The following is a 15,071-nucleotide window of genomic DNA, read 5'->3' on the forward strand; positions in this document are numbered from 1 at the left end:
ATCTGTACTTGAATTTAAACAGTAAAATTAGGTCAAACATGAAATCATTTATGTTTACTTTTTTATCTTCAGAATGTGTTGCATCCAGGAATTAGTTTCCAGGGAGTTGGGGTCCGAGAGATAATTGTTGCCAGAAATTAAGGGGGGGGGGGCGTATTTTCGGTTTTACAATGTGAGGTTGATAAATTTGAATTTCTGAAAGAGGGTCAGGATCCCGGGATCTCCTTTAGATTCGTGCATGTTCAAAGACAGCTGTATTTTTGATGGCTATTGCATTGATTGCTACACAACTGCTATTTAAGTGCGAAGATTTATTTAAGATCCACTGCATTTAAATATGTAAAACGCATTTTGAAAATAACATAACAACAAAATCCTTGTGCAGAACAAATAATTTATTTATAGAAGTATCATAGATATAATTTTTTGTTTTAGGTTTAGGTTTTAGTCAAGTTTAATAATCGTCGTCAGTAAAGAAAACTTAAACAAAAAAGTATTCTGTTCTATAGCTGTTATATATATATATATATATATATATATATATATATATATATATATATATATATATATATATATAGAATAAACTTATTTCAGGATACAGAACACGTAAAACATGCCGGAGCTTCTTCAAAAATCTTATAGAGATCAGTTGGTCACGTGGATCGGTAAGACATGTCACTTCCGGTTGTTGTACAAGATCAGTAGGGACGGATGTTCGGCCCCGACGTTTCATCAACAGTGTGACGGGAAGGGTGCCACTGTAACAGTTTTCTACAACACAAACAAAACTATATATGGTGGCTACCTGTCACAGAGCTGGAACTCTGCTGGACGTTATATTAACGACTCTAAGGCTTTTCTCTTTCGGCTGCAGTACAACGGGTCTTCCAATCCATTGAAGTTCCCCGTAAGTGATGCTAGCAAAGCTGGGTATGGTAACGGAGGCTATGGCCCTACTTTTGGTAGTGGGCATGATATACAGGCTTTCAGTGGGCAAATTAATTGTTCAGGGAATGTGTTTTCTCTCAACGGAGGATTAAGTTCTGGAGACAGCTACAATCTGAACGGTCAAACTGTACACACTTTGGCAAACAACAGTTTAAAAGTCACAGACTTGGAAGTTTATCGTGTTATAGGTCAGACCTTTTGAATGCTCTCTTGCTATCCCTGTTTGTTTATTTTAAATGACGTTTAAAAACTATGGTTATCGAACTTTAAATAATCTGTTCCGAATCTGTTGCTGAATTAAAAAGGATTACGTTTATTCAGGGGCGCAAAAATCACACTTATATAAACGAAAAAACAACAATTTAACTATGTAACCTTACCATTGAAGTGCCAAAATTTACTTTAAATAATAGGTCAATAAGCTCCTTTTTTTGCTAAGGGTCTTTAAATGTTTATTAAAACTTCCCTCAAAACTGTACACCATTATTAATACTTCCATTATTCTGATATTTTTGCAAACCATGAAATAATTTTTTTTAAAATTATAAACAGTAGAATACGGATGACTTTTCTTAGTGTAAATGTATATTGCAACGAATATTTTGAACGTCAAAGTTTAATTTTAATTTAATCCGATTTTTTTCGATTAATTTAAAAAAACCGAACTCGTAATTGATATTACATTGATATTACTAAGAATTAACTAAAAGAACCTCAATACCTTTAATTGCCTCTAATTATTTATATCGCCGGCATTCTCCTAGGGTGAATTTATGTGAAACCATTGATCGAATTTTTGAGATATTCTATCTGAAATTTGAGTACTTTTCAAAAAATTCTTTTTGCGTATTAGCCAGTTTTTCCCCAAAATGATATTTTTCACGTACTTAAAATATGGAAAATGATATATAAAATCCCTCTGAAAGTTTTTTTTTTAGAGTATATTGCTCCAATAAAAAGTTAGCGATAAAAAAGAAAATTTAGTCCATTTGTCATCAGTTCAATATAAATCTACCTTCGTCATCTTATTTCCATTAGAATAACAAAATATGGTTATAAATATTGATATCCATTAATGACATTGTTAAATTTGTCTATTTAGTACAATATGTGATTTAAGATGTTAAACCTTGTAAAACAAACATTCTTTGCAATATCAAACCCTGAGTAAACGTATTCCTTAAACTGTTTTATATTTTCATATTAGTATTTATGTTAATGAAATTTATAACAGAGCTAATGAGGTTTCATTCATGAGTAAACAAGATTATTAAACTATACCAATAAGACCATACAGAACTATATTTGTCATTTGAGGCTTATTGTATTGTTGTGTTATTTATAGAAGGTCAAAAGCAAGACAGCCCTTGGAGAGAACATTTAGAATGGACAAATGAGGTTTGTTTTATGAAAACCCAAATTCATTGTTTCTGTATAAATCATCAGTAAAAATTCTTTAAAAATCCAAAAAATGACAATATATAAGATTCCAATACATCCTGGATTTCTGATGAGGAACCTATTTTTTGTCAGCAAACACCTCGACAGAATTTACCAGATGAAATATCAAAAATATTGAAAAAATGGAAACTAAAATAAATATTGCTTCATTTTCATCAAGACAATGCAAGAACTTAAGGAGACGTTACTTGACTACAAACCTATGACGGAAGCAAACAAGTCAGCAGCAAACATCCTTCTGATTGGTCAGACTGGTGCGGGAAAATCCAGCTTTTTCAATTCTATCAATTCCATTTTTCGTGGGAAAATAATCAATAGAGCTGTAACCGGGAGAAGTGAGCACAGTGTGACCACAATGGTATAAAATAATATTGTAATTCACGAGCGAAATTAGGCTTTAACCTTTTCTGGTGTCGTTTATTTGGCAAGCATGCTTAGCCTTTTACATTGCTTTCGTATTGCCTGCTTTTTGTACCACATGATGCCAAAATAACAGTAGATGTAAACGATAAAATTAACATACTATCATGTACATTATTTATTTATGTATTTCAATGGGTTAAAAGTATGTTTTGTCCAGTAAGACAACAAAGAAATAATGTTCATTTAAGCGGTGCTGAATGAAACACGAACGTAGAGCTTTAAAATCTAAAGCAATGCATCTGGATCAAAAAAGCGATATTGTTATGCACATATAAGATGTCATAAAGTAAAAGGGAAAACCCGAAAACATTAGTAACTATTCTGCAATAATGATCATTAAAACAAAATGTGTTTTTGAAAAATTATTTAAAGAACATTTGTGCATTCACGATTTTTAAGGTATGAATGACGACATGGATTGCTTATAATAAGGCCAAAAAAAAAATATGTGTGTTTCCGGTTTCCCGACCGATCCTATTTTTTTATGCGCCGACCCTAACACTTCTTATTCCAAATCCAGATTACCAACCGTAATTGGTTTAATTAAGGTAGCTCGCGGGTTTACCTGCTTGTGAGAAAACCTACCTTGAAAATTTGTCCACGTGATCCATAGGTTTTATAGTTTTATTTCTAAAATTTATTTAAGATTCGTCTGCGCGGTAATAATGTTATCGTGTTTTAAATACAGTGTCATTTATAAAATCAGGCAACGCCATTTCAATGAAATGTATAGTAAAATGCACATTTTAACTGAGAAACGCATTACAAAACTATGCTCCAAACTTTTAAACGATTCAGACGAAATTAATCATACTCAGCACAAAAACAGAGGAGATAATTATGAATCAATTCATAAAAAAATATCAGTATGTGTTCTCGGCCAATTTTTGGCAAAAAAACTTTAAAGATTTAAAAGATTTCTCAAAACCTTATATTTTCATTACGACGTTAGCCTGACGTCATCATTTCCTTACTTCTTAGAACATCGAAATTGAAATGCATTTATTGACAAGACTAGCTGTTTAACACATTTTAGAACATTTTAATGCTTATTAGACATTATTGTGAATATTATTTAAAAATGCAGTTAATGTAAGGCTGTAAAGATACAGAAAATTGCTATTTTTGTTGTTATGAAACTCTGAGTCAATCAATGCAAAAATAAAATGCCAGGCAACTACTGACATTGTAAGTAAGTAATCGAATAAAACAGTTATCTCAAGCCAAAAGAAATTTAAGAATTTAATCAGTAGTACAGATTACGGAAGTTATAATTGTAAAAAAAAAAACGCGAATTAAGTTAATGCATACATTCTATTTTAAAACATGATTTTAAATGGAAGAGTTCTAACGCACACTCATTCTTTATCTTTATAGAACAAAATGTGACAATGTATGTGACATCTTTAAATTTTCAGCACTTGATATTATAAATCTTTGTATTAACAATCGTCATAAACCGCATATAAGCTTTTTAAAATATTTTCTTTTATACTTCTAAATATCTCATTTGTCATTTTAAAATAAAATTATGAGTTTACTATGACGATCAACTCTTTACGTCGATTCCTATTGTGACGTCAGCAAACCCGCGAGCTACGTTAAACAATAGAGTCTTTACAAACCAGAGTTTAAAAAACGCTTGTAATAATTCAATAGAAAACATCACTTATCAAAGCGTTTTAAAGATTTCTAAGTGCAGATTGACAGCATGGATGAAAGTTATCCTTGGTTATTTTAGCTAAATTATCAATGCAATAAATATTTTTTAAGGTCAGTGATGTGTTAAAAATTAATATAAAGATGTACATGAAAAAAGCAGAGGCAAAGTTTTTTTTATATTTCTGGGTGTGGAGACTGCAGACATCGTAAGTCTTTGAATAGGCATAACAATCATTCACATTATAAATATGATTTTAAAATGCTGCATTTCAGATGCAAATGAAATTTTAAAAATTAGTCTTAAACCATTAATGATGTATTCATTTTTTTTAAATTATTGAAAAGATTTAATTCTAAGGCTCTCGTCTGATCAACCAGAATTTCCTCTGTTTCTACAGTTACGATATTAGTGTCTTCTGTTATGTCAGTTGACCAGGAAAATAGAACTAATAATTACTATATAATATATTTGTGGTAATGAGTATTATACTCAGTTAATCTATAGTGGCTGTAATATTTATATTTTCTATTTACATGAAAATAAAATCTTCGTATACATTCCAAATTAATCTTAGATTTAAGAAAGCTTTAATTCTGTAAGTTGTCACAATTGCTTCATCTGTAAAATAAATTTTATTAATGTATAGAAAAACCATATGCTAGGAAAAGGGAAAACTGGAAAGCTCATTATAAAAAAAATTTAAAAAAAAAAGCCGACCTACCTACCCTATTTTAAAATCTGAGAAATAGGAAACACACATATATTTTTTTTTGGCCTAATCTATAACAAAGAAATTTCTATGAGAATATTTATAATTTATGAAAATGTGTATTCATCACATACAATGAGCTTTACCATCATTACTCATAAGCTATTAATTTACTTTTTAACTTGATATTCCTTTTTTTAAAATTAAATCAATATGTATAGAAAAAGGGCAATTTGGCTGTATCATATTTGTTCAATTTTTTCTTTTAAAGTACAGACAATACGAAGTCAAAGATTACTCCCGAAAACAATTTTTGAACTTACGCTTGTCTGACACTTGCGGGTTCCAGGAAGAATCTGCCCTCAATACACAGGAGTTTGTTTTTATTCTGAGTGGACACCTTCCGGATTGTTACCAGGTAAATCATGATCGCATTGTTATTGTGGCGCCCTGGACGTCACATTTATTACATGTATGTAATGCGACACTACCCCTTTACATACTCGTCCCTGGGCTAAACATATATTTTTTCTTGTAGTTTAACCCCATGGTTCCATTTGCACCGGATACACTTGGTTGTATCAATGACCCGGATCTTAAAGACAAAATTCACTGCGTGGCATTCGTCATAGATGGCAGCACTGTTGATGATATGTCGGACAAAGTCCGAAAACAGATGAAAGATCTTCGAGTCAGAATGAACCACAGAGGTAATAAATTTAAAAAATAAAAGGAGAAAAGCAAACTGTATTACAGAGATTTAGGATAAATCAATATCTATTATTTGTCGTTCGTAACTTATGAAATAATCTCTTGTGCACACTACAAAAAAAAAAACATAACAAATTCAACAAATGAAATAAAAGTAGGTTTTCATATCATGTATTTTTTTTACCAGTCTAAAAAAGAGTAAGTCTACCGCCGAATGCTGTTAAGGTGGTATGGAACAGATGTCAATATTAATGTGCATTAAAGTAAATAATAATTGAAATACTTTCACCGGTTCAGAATTTTCACATTCTATAAGTTTTACCCAAAATAAAGCTTTTAAAAATATTTGAAGAGATAAATATTGTAAAACCCCCAGGTTTCAAACTCATGACTGACAGATTCGTAGGAAACCTTCTAACCGATTGCGTTGCGTTACGCTGTTAAGTGACAATATTGGGAACTACTTATATAAATACAGTTCATTTTATTGTTTATTTCGATATACAATACGTCACAAGATGGAAGTGTCCCATACCACCTTAAAGCTAAACACCGCTCGTAAATAGGCACCGACACACAGGTGTACAAACTCTTTGATTTCGTTACACCCGATCGCACACTTGAAACTCGTGGCTGATGTGTAGTATTATTTTTGTGTTCATTGGATTTTATGCATTTATTACGGGCCGCCGGAACATATTTTTTGTTTTACTCGTAAATGAAAATTAGGTCATACTTAGTAGATTGTTGTATTTGGCGCGTTTTTATCGAGATTATAATCTATTCGGAAAATTCGGGGTTCTACAATGCATCAGGATCGATATGCGGGACATACTAAAAACCATAAATACTAAAGACCTGAATGTCATTAAATTCTATATAAATGATATATTTGAATTTCTATGTGCCGTGTCAAATAAAATGACTTTGCGTGTGTACTTATCATATTTCCATGTAAAATGTGGTAGAAAATATCATGAAATGACATTATATCAATTATTTACGCAAGAATATGACAGAAATGAAAATTTGAATTGACTGGAAAATTTGAACTGATCCATTTTTATTTTATTATGAGGTCCCTTGAAATCATGTACTAGTATTAAACTAATGCATTAAGTTTTCATTCAATACAATGCAACAACAACAAAAAACCAAAATGGTTTGAAATACATAATCTCCAAGAGAAAAATGATGAGTTGAACTTTGTATTAGAGTTATGTACAAATCAATGTGTTCTCCATTACTTCATACTATGGCAATGGTCATACAATTTCCGTTAGAAATGCTTACAGTAACGAAATCTATTCTTTATGATAATAGTAAAATGTTAAACTTCATAACAAGTTGCTGAAAGTATATTAAAATTTACCATAAAAATTAGTACAACCAACTCTTATTTTCTTCTTTGTGGTGTGTTTTTATGTAAAAACCAATGATTCATACAACAATTATATTTTTTGCGGCCCATTTGACGCTTGCGTCAATATGATTTCTTGTTTCTTATATTATGAGCATATTCTGTTTGAAAATAATGCATTGACCTGTTTATTTGATGATAGTATTCTCTCGGCTTACAAAGTGCGTAAAATTGTTAGCCATCTAAAGCGTAATACTTTAAAATGTGAAGAGATCTTCGGCTTATTAATCCCCTACTGGTTTCAGCGGAGGGGACTATAGCTTACCCCTGCGTCCTTCTGTTTGTCCGTCCGTCTGTTCGTTTGTCTGTCTGCCCGTCTGTCTGTACCACAACAGTTTTCCACACTTTATGCGTTTGAAGAATAAGGAGTTGTTGGGATAGCTGTCACAGTGCCTATTTACGAGCAGTGTTCAGCCTTATTAACATCACTTCAGCATTATGTTTTCCATGGAAAATATTAGATCAACATTATGAACGTGAAATGTGAAAATGGAAAAGGGATATATATATATATATATATACATCCCTTTTCCATTTTCATATATATATATATATATTACAGAAAAAGATTCTTGATTTTATCGTCACCATATCATATTCAGGAACTTGCACTTGTCTCCATACAGCTATATCATTTTTACAAAATTATCTCCCTTGATTATGTATCCATCGTTGTTCTGCTATCATTGTATCATCATATATTGTAGGTCTACCCCAGGTCGTTTTGTTGACCAATATTGACAAAATATGTCCTGATGTGGATAACGATATAACAAATACCTTCACAAGTACCACTGTCTGTGATGCTGTTAACAAAGCAGCAGAAATAACAGGTCTCCCACGTGATCACGTATTACCTGTAAAAAATTACGAATGCGAGAGAAACCTGAAGACCGCAATAGATATTTTGTTGATGGACGCTTTAAGGCAGTGTTTAGATCTTGCGGATGAGTACATGGATGAACAGCTATACAGAGGATCAACCGAAAAAAGAAAACATCTTGCAAAAGATTAAACAGATTTTGATCATGAAAATATAAAATAAGAAAAATAGGATAATTTTCTTTTGACAGAAATATTGTCATGTACCTAGTATTTATTAATCATTATTTTATAACACGTTTAAAAAGTTAATTCAATGCAAACTAGTGTCTTGATAAAAAGTGTTAAAACCTGATGTAGTAGCTCTAAATTTGTTATCTTTGTTTTTAACCATGTAATTTTTTTTTTGTCCTGAAGAAGGGACTGGTTGTCCAGAAAATTTGACAATATCTATTGTTCGTGTCGTTAGCCATTTTTAGTGCTTTATATATTCAGTTTACTGGCTTCTACATATATTATATATATATATAGAGAGAGAGAGAGAGAGAGAGAGAGAGAGAGAGAAAGAGAGAGAGAGGAAAAAAGTTTCACAAAAATATATATGGTAGAATATCCATATTGTCGACAGCACTATTACTCCTTTTCTATATTCTAAAGATGATGTTGGCTGGCGTTGCTATATATAGCAAACCTTTTGTACAATTATACGGTTGTTGGCGGGAATTTGTCAGAAGAAGGCTAGACGCTAAGATATAACCCATATTGCTTGATCTTTGGTATTACCCAAGCTAAGTTATCTCGGGATTATTATGCTATGATGCATACTTGTGTAGTTTAATAGCGGCGTTGCTTAGAAATGATCAGGACCTGCCTTCAAATAATTTTAAGATTGTCTCAAATACCACAACTCAGTGTCGTTGATAAAATAGGTTATTTTTTTTTTTTTAATGTAATCGGCAATTAGTCAAGACCTTACAGGAATGATAATGTAAAATCAACAACAAGTATCTTAATCTTGTTAGTTTATATGTACCTTAAAATAAAGTGGACTTTTTATAGAGAAGATTAGTAGCATTTTGAATAAAAATCATAATAGACCCATGTTTGAACACTGATCAATTGTAGGAAACCAATATTTGTAATAACAATTTACTGGTTTTACTGGTTGATTGTACTGGACGTAGTTAAACGATATGATACGGAGATTTCGATTCTTTCTAAGGACGGCACCTTTTACCAAGATGATGGAAATAGGGATTACAGTAGATAACACAAATAATTACGTAAAAAAAGATTTCAATTTCTACTTTCATTTTGTTTATGAATGTATGTTGATAAATTCATTTTTTTTAAAACAAAACCTTGTTATTGACTACAAATAGGGGGGATCCAAAATACCTATTCTTCCAGGGGCTTTCAATATTAAAAAAGTGACTAATCAGATTGCATTGAATACAGGGTTCAAATGACCTTTGAATTTCTGTTAACGAATGGTTTTTTAGCTCACCTGAGCTGAAAGCTCAAGTGAGCTATTCTGATCACATTTTGTCTGTCGTCCGTCTGTCCGTCTGTCCGTACACTTTTCACATTTTCAACATCTTCTCAAGAACTACTGAACCAATTTCAACGAAACTTGGCACAAATCATCCTCAGGCAAAGGGGATTCAAAGTTGTGAAAATTAAGGGCCACACTCGTTTTCAAGGGGAGATAATTAGAAATTAATGAAAAATTTCGATAAATTTTCAAAAATCTTTTTCTCAAGAACCAGAAAGCCAGGAAATCTAAAACTTGTGTTGAAATATCCTCAGGTAGTGTAAATTCAAAGTTGTGAAATTCATGACCCCCAGGGGTAGGGCGGGGCCACAATGGGGGGTCAAAGTCTTACATAGGAATATATAGAGTAAAACTTTAAAAATCCTCTTCTCATAAACTAATCAGCCAGGAAAGCTGATACTTGTGTGGAAGCATCCTCAGGTAGCGTAGATTCAAAGTTGTGAAATTCATGATCCCTGGGGGTAGGGTGGGGCCACGATGGGGGGTCGAAGTTTTACATAGGAATATATAGAGTAAATCTTTAAAAATCTTATTCTCAGAAACTAATCAGCCAGGAAAGCTGAAACTTGTGTGGAAGCATCCTCAGTTAGTGTAGATTCAAAGTTGTGAAAAACATGACCCCCCAGAGGTAGGGCGGGGCCACAATGGGGGGTCGAAGTTTTACATAGGAATATATAGAGTAAATCTTTAACATTCTTCTTCTCAGAAACTAATCAGCCAGGAAAGCTGAAACTTGTGTGGAAGCATCCTCAGGTTCACAATTGTGAAATTCATGACCCCCAGGGGTAGGGTGGGGCCACAATGGGGGGTCAAAGTTTTACATAGAAATATATAGAGTAAATCTTTAAAAATTTTCTTCTCAGACACTAATCAGCCAGGAAAGCTGAAACTCGTGTGAAAGCTTCCTCAGGTAATGTAGATTCAAAGTTGTGAAAATCGTGATCCCTGGGGGTAGGGTGGGGCCACAATGGGGGGTCGAAGTTTTACATAGGAATATATAGAGTAAATCTTTAAAATTCTTCTTCTCAGTAAATAATCAGCCAGGAAAGCTGAAACTTGTGTGGAAGCATCCTCAGGTAGTGTAGATTCAAAGTTGTGAAAATCATAACCCCCAGGGGTAGGGTGGGGCCACAATTTGGGGGTTAAAGTTTTACATAGGAATTTATATATAGAGTGAATCTATAAAATCTTCTTCTCAAACACTAATCAGCCAGGAAAGCTGAAACTTATTTGGAAGCATCATCAGGTAGTGCAGATTCAAAGTTGTGAATATCATGATCCCTGGGGGTAGGGTGAGGCCACATTGGGGGGGGGGTTAAAGTTTTACATAGAAATATATAGAGTAAATCTTTGAAAATCTTCTTCTCAAAAACTAATCAGCCAGGAAAGCTGAAACTTGTGTGGAAGCATCCTCAGGTAGTGTAGATTCAAAGTTGTGAACATCATGACCCCTAGGGGTAGATTGGGGCCACAATGGGGGGGGGGGGGGGTCGAAGTTTTACATAGGAATATATGAAGTAAATCTTTTAAAATCTTCTTCTCAGAAACTAATCAGCCAGGAAAGCTGAAACTCGTGTGGAAGCATCCTCAGGCAGTGTAGATTCAAAGTTGTGAAATTCATGATCCCTGGGGGTAGGGTGAGGGCACAATGGGGGGTCGAAGTTTTACATAGGAATATATAGAGTAAATCTTTTAAATTCTTCTTCTCAGAAACTAATCAGCCAGGAAAGCTGAAACTTGTGTTGAAGTATCCTCAGGTAGTGTAGATTCAAAGTTGTGAAAACATGATCCCTGGGGGTAGGGTGAGGCCACATTAGTGGGGGGGGGGGTTACAGTTTTACAAAGGAATATATAGAGTAAATCTTTTAAAATCTTCTTCCTAGAAACTAATCAGCCAGATGATTCTTTATAATTGTTAAGACTTTGGCTCCAGGACAATTCTTCGGCCTCACAAGAAGGTTCAGAGTTTGATGTAGCTTAATATCCCATATATAAACAATTTTAAAGGATCTTTTGAGGACTGCAATACTCAACATGTGATATGACTATAAAATCATCCTGTTAGAAAAGGGAGTAATGATTATAAACTGTATTACAGAGATTTAGGATAAATCAATATCTATTATTTGTCGTTCGTAACTTATGAAATAATCTCTTGTGCACACTACAAAAAAAAACATAACAAATTCAACAAATGAAATAAAAGTAGGTTTTCATATCATGTATTTTTTTTACCAGTCTAAAAAAGAGTAAGTCTACCGCCGAATGCTGTTAAGGTGGTATGGAACAGATGTCAATATTAATGTGCATTAAAGTAAATAATAATTGAAATACTTTCACCGGTTCAGAATTTTCAAATTCTATAAGTTTTACCCAAAATAAAGCTTTTAAAAATATTTGAAGAGATAAATATTGTAAAACCCTCAGGTTTCAAACTCATGACTGACAGATTCGTAGGAAACCTTCTAACCGATTGCGTTGCGTTACGCTGTTAGGTGACAATATTGGGAACTACTTATATAAATACAGTTCATTTTATTGTTTATTTCGATATACAATACGTCACAAGATGGAAGTGTCCCATACCACCTTAAAGCTAAACACCGCTCGTAAATAGGCACCGACACACAGGTGTACAAACTCTTTGATTTCGTTACACCCGATCGCACACTTGAAACTCGTGGCTGATGTGTAGTATTATTTTTGTGTTCATTGGATTTTATGCATTTATTACGGGCCGCCGGAAGGCGGTCCGTTATTTGATCCACATTTAAATATTGTTACTGCGTTTCTGCGGGATAGTTCTTTTTTAATAGAATTAATACTATGCTTATTTTTATGAATTAAAAATAAATTTGCATGTAGAAATATGTTTTATGCCTTTTAGAAAATATCACATATTTTTTGTTTTACTCGTAAATGAAAATTAGGTCATACTTAGTAGATTGTTGTATTTGGCGCGTTTTTATCGAGATTATAATCTATTCGGAAAATTCGGGGTTCTACAATGCATCAGGATCGATATGCGGGACATACTAAAAACCTTAAATACTAAAGACCTGAATGTCATTAAATTCTATATAAATGATATATTTGAATTTCTATGTGCCGTGTCAAATAAAATGACTTTGCGTGTGTACTTATCATATTTCCATGTAAAATGTGGTAGAAAATATCATGAAATGACATTATATCAATTATTTACGCAAGAATATGACAGAAATGAAAATTTGAATTGACTGGAAAATTTGAACTGATCCATTTTTATTTTATTATGAGGTCCCTTGAAATCATGTACTAGTATTAAACTAATGCATTAAGTTTTCATTCAATACAATGCAACAACAACAAAAAACCAAAATGGTTTGAAATACATAATCTCCAAGAGAAAAATGATGAGTTGAACTTTGTATTAGAGTTATGTACAAATCAATGTGTTCTCCATTACTTCATACTATGGCAATGGTCATACAATTTCCGTTAGAAATGCTTACAGTAACGAAATCTATTCTTTATGATAATAGTAAAATGTTAAACTTCATAACAAGTTGCTGAAAGTATATTAAAATTTACCATAAAAATTAGTACAACCAACTCTTATTTTCTTCTTTGTGGTGTGTTTTTATGTAAAAACCAATGATTCATACAACAATTATATTTTTTGCGGCCCATTTGACGCTTGCGTCAATATGATTTCTTGTTTCTTATATTATGAGCATATTCTGTTTGAAAATAATGCATTGACCTGTTTATTTGATGATAGTATTCTCTCGGCTTACAAAGTGCGTAAAATTGTTAGCCATCTAAAGCGTAATACTTTAAAATGTGAAGAGATCTTCGGCTTATTAATCCCCTACTGGTTTCAGCGGAGGGGACTATAGCTTACCCCTGCGTCCTTCTGTTTGTCCGTCCGTCTGTTCGTTTGTCTGTCTGCCCGTCTGTCTGTACCACAACAGTTTTCCACACTTTATGCGTTTGAAGAATAAGGAGTTGATGGGATAGCTGTCACAGTGCCTATTTACGAGCAGTGTTCAGCCTTATTAACATCACTTCAGCATTATGTTTTCCATGGAAAATATTAGATCAACATTATGAACGTGAAATGTGAAAATGGAAAAGGGATATATATATATATATATATATATATATACATCCCTTTTCCATTTTCATATATATATATATATACTACAGAAAAAGATTCTTGATTTTATCGTCACCATATCATATTCAGGAACTTGCACTTGTCTCCATACAGCTATATCATTTTTACAAAATTATCTCCCTTGATTATGTATCCATCGTTGTTCTGCTATCATTGTATCATCATATATTGTAGGTCTACCCCAGGTCGTTTTGTTGACCAATATTGACAAAATATGTCCTGATGTGGATAACGATATAACAAATACCTTCACAAGTACCACTGTCTGTGATGCTGTTAACAAAGCAGCAGAAATAACAGGTCTCCCACGTGATCACGTATTACCTGTAAAAAATTACGAATGCGAGAGAAACCTGAAGACCGCAATAGATATTTTGTTGATGGACGCTTTAAGGCAGTGTTTAGATCTTGCGGATGAGTACATGGATGAACAGCTATACAGAGGATCAACCGAAAAAAGAAAACATCTTGCAAAAGATTAAACAGATTTTGATCATGAAAATATAAAATAAGAAAAATAGGATAATTTTCTTTTGACAGAAATATTGTCATGTACCTAGTATTTATTAATCATTATTTTATAACACGTTTAAAAAGTTAATTCAATGCAAACTAGTGTCTTGATAAAAAGTGTTAAAACCTGATGTAGTAGCGCTAAATTTGTTATCTTTGTTTTTAACCATGTAATTTTTTTTTGTCCTGAAGAAGGGACTGGTTGTCCAGAAAATTTGACAATATCTATTGTTCGTGTCGTTAGCCATTTTTAGTGCTTTATATATTCAGTTTACTGGCTTCTACATATATTATAGAGAGAGAGAGAGAGAGAGAGAGAGAGAGAGAGAGAGAGAGAGAGAGAGAGAGAGAGAGAGAGAAGAGAGAGAGAGGAAAAAAGTTTCACAAAAATATATATGGTAGAATATCCATATTGTCGACAGCACTATTACTCCTTTTCTATATTCTAAAGATGATGTTGGCTGACGTTGCTATATATAGCAAACCTTTTGTACAATTATACGGTTGTTGGCGGGAATTTGTTAGAAGAAGGCTAGACGCTAAGATATAACCCATATTGCTTGATCTTTGGTATTATCCAAGCTAAGTTATCTCGGGATTATTATGCTATGATGCATACTTGTGTGGTTTAATAGCGGCGTTGCTTAGAAATGATCAGGACCTGCCTTCAAATAATTTTAAGAT

At 32.8% G+C, this 15,071-nt stretch overlaps 1 protein-coding gene across 1 annotated transcript; it reads left to right on the top strand.

Annotated features, from left to right (window-relative positions):
• The first annotated feature begins 585 nt into the window (after positions 1–585).
• Positions 586–8,831, top strand: LOC128158352 (interferon-induced protein 44-like). Its single transcript, XM_052821145.1, has 6 exons — positions 586–1,136; positions 2,294–2,346; positions 2,570–2,767; positions 5,476–5,622; positions 5,743–5,914; positions 8,043–8,831. Exons 1-6 carry the CDS (start codon positions 614–616, stop codon positions 8,348–8,350), a joined length of 1,401 nt encoding a protein of 466 aa, XP_052677105.1. The 5' UTR covers positions 586–613; the 3' UTR covers positions 8,351–8,831.
• The last annotated feature ends 6,240 nt before the right edge of the window (positions 8,832–15,071 follow it).

This window comes from Crassostrea angulata, chromosome 8 (assembly GCF_025612915.1).
Source record: "Crassostrea angulata isolate pt1a10 chromosome 8, ASM2561291v2, whole genome shotgun sequence".
Taxonomy (NCBI): domain Eukaryota; kingdom Metazoa; phylum Mollusca; class Bivalvia; order Ostreida; family Ostreidae; genus Magallana; species Magallana angulata.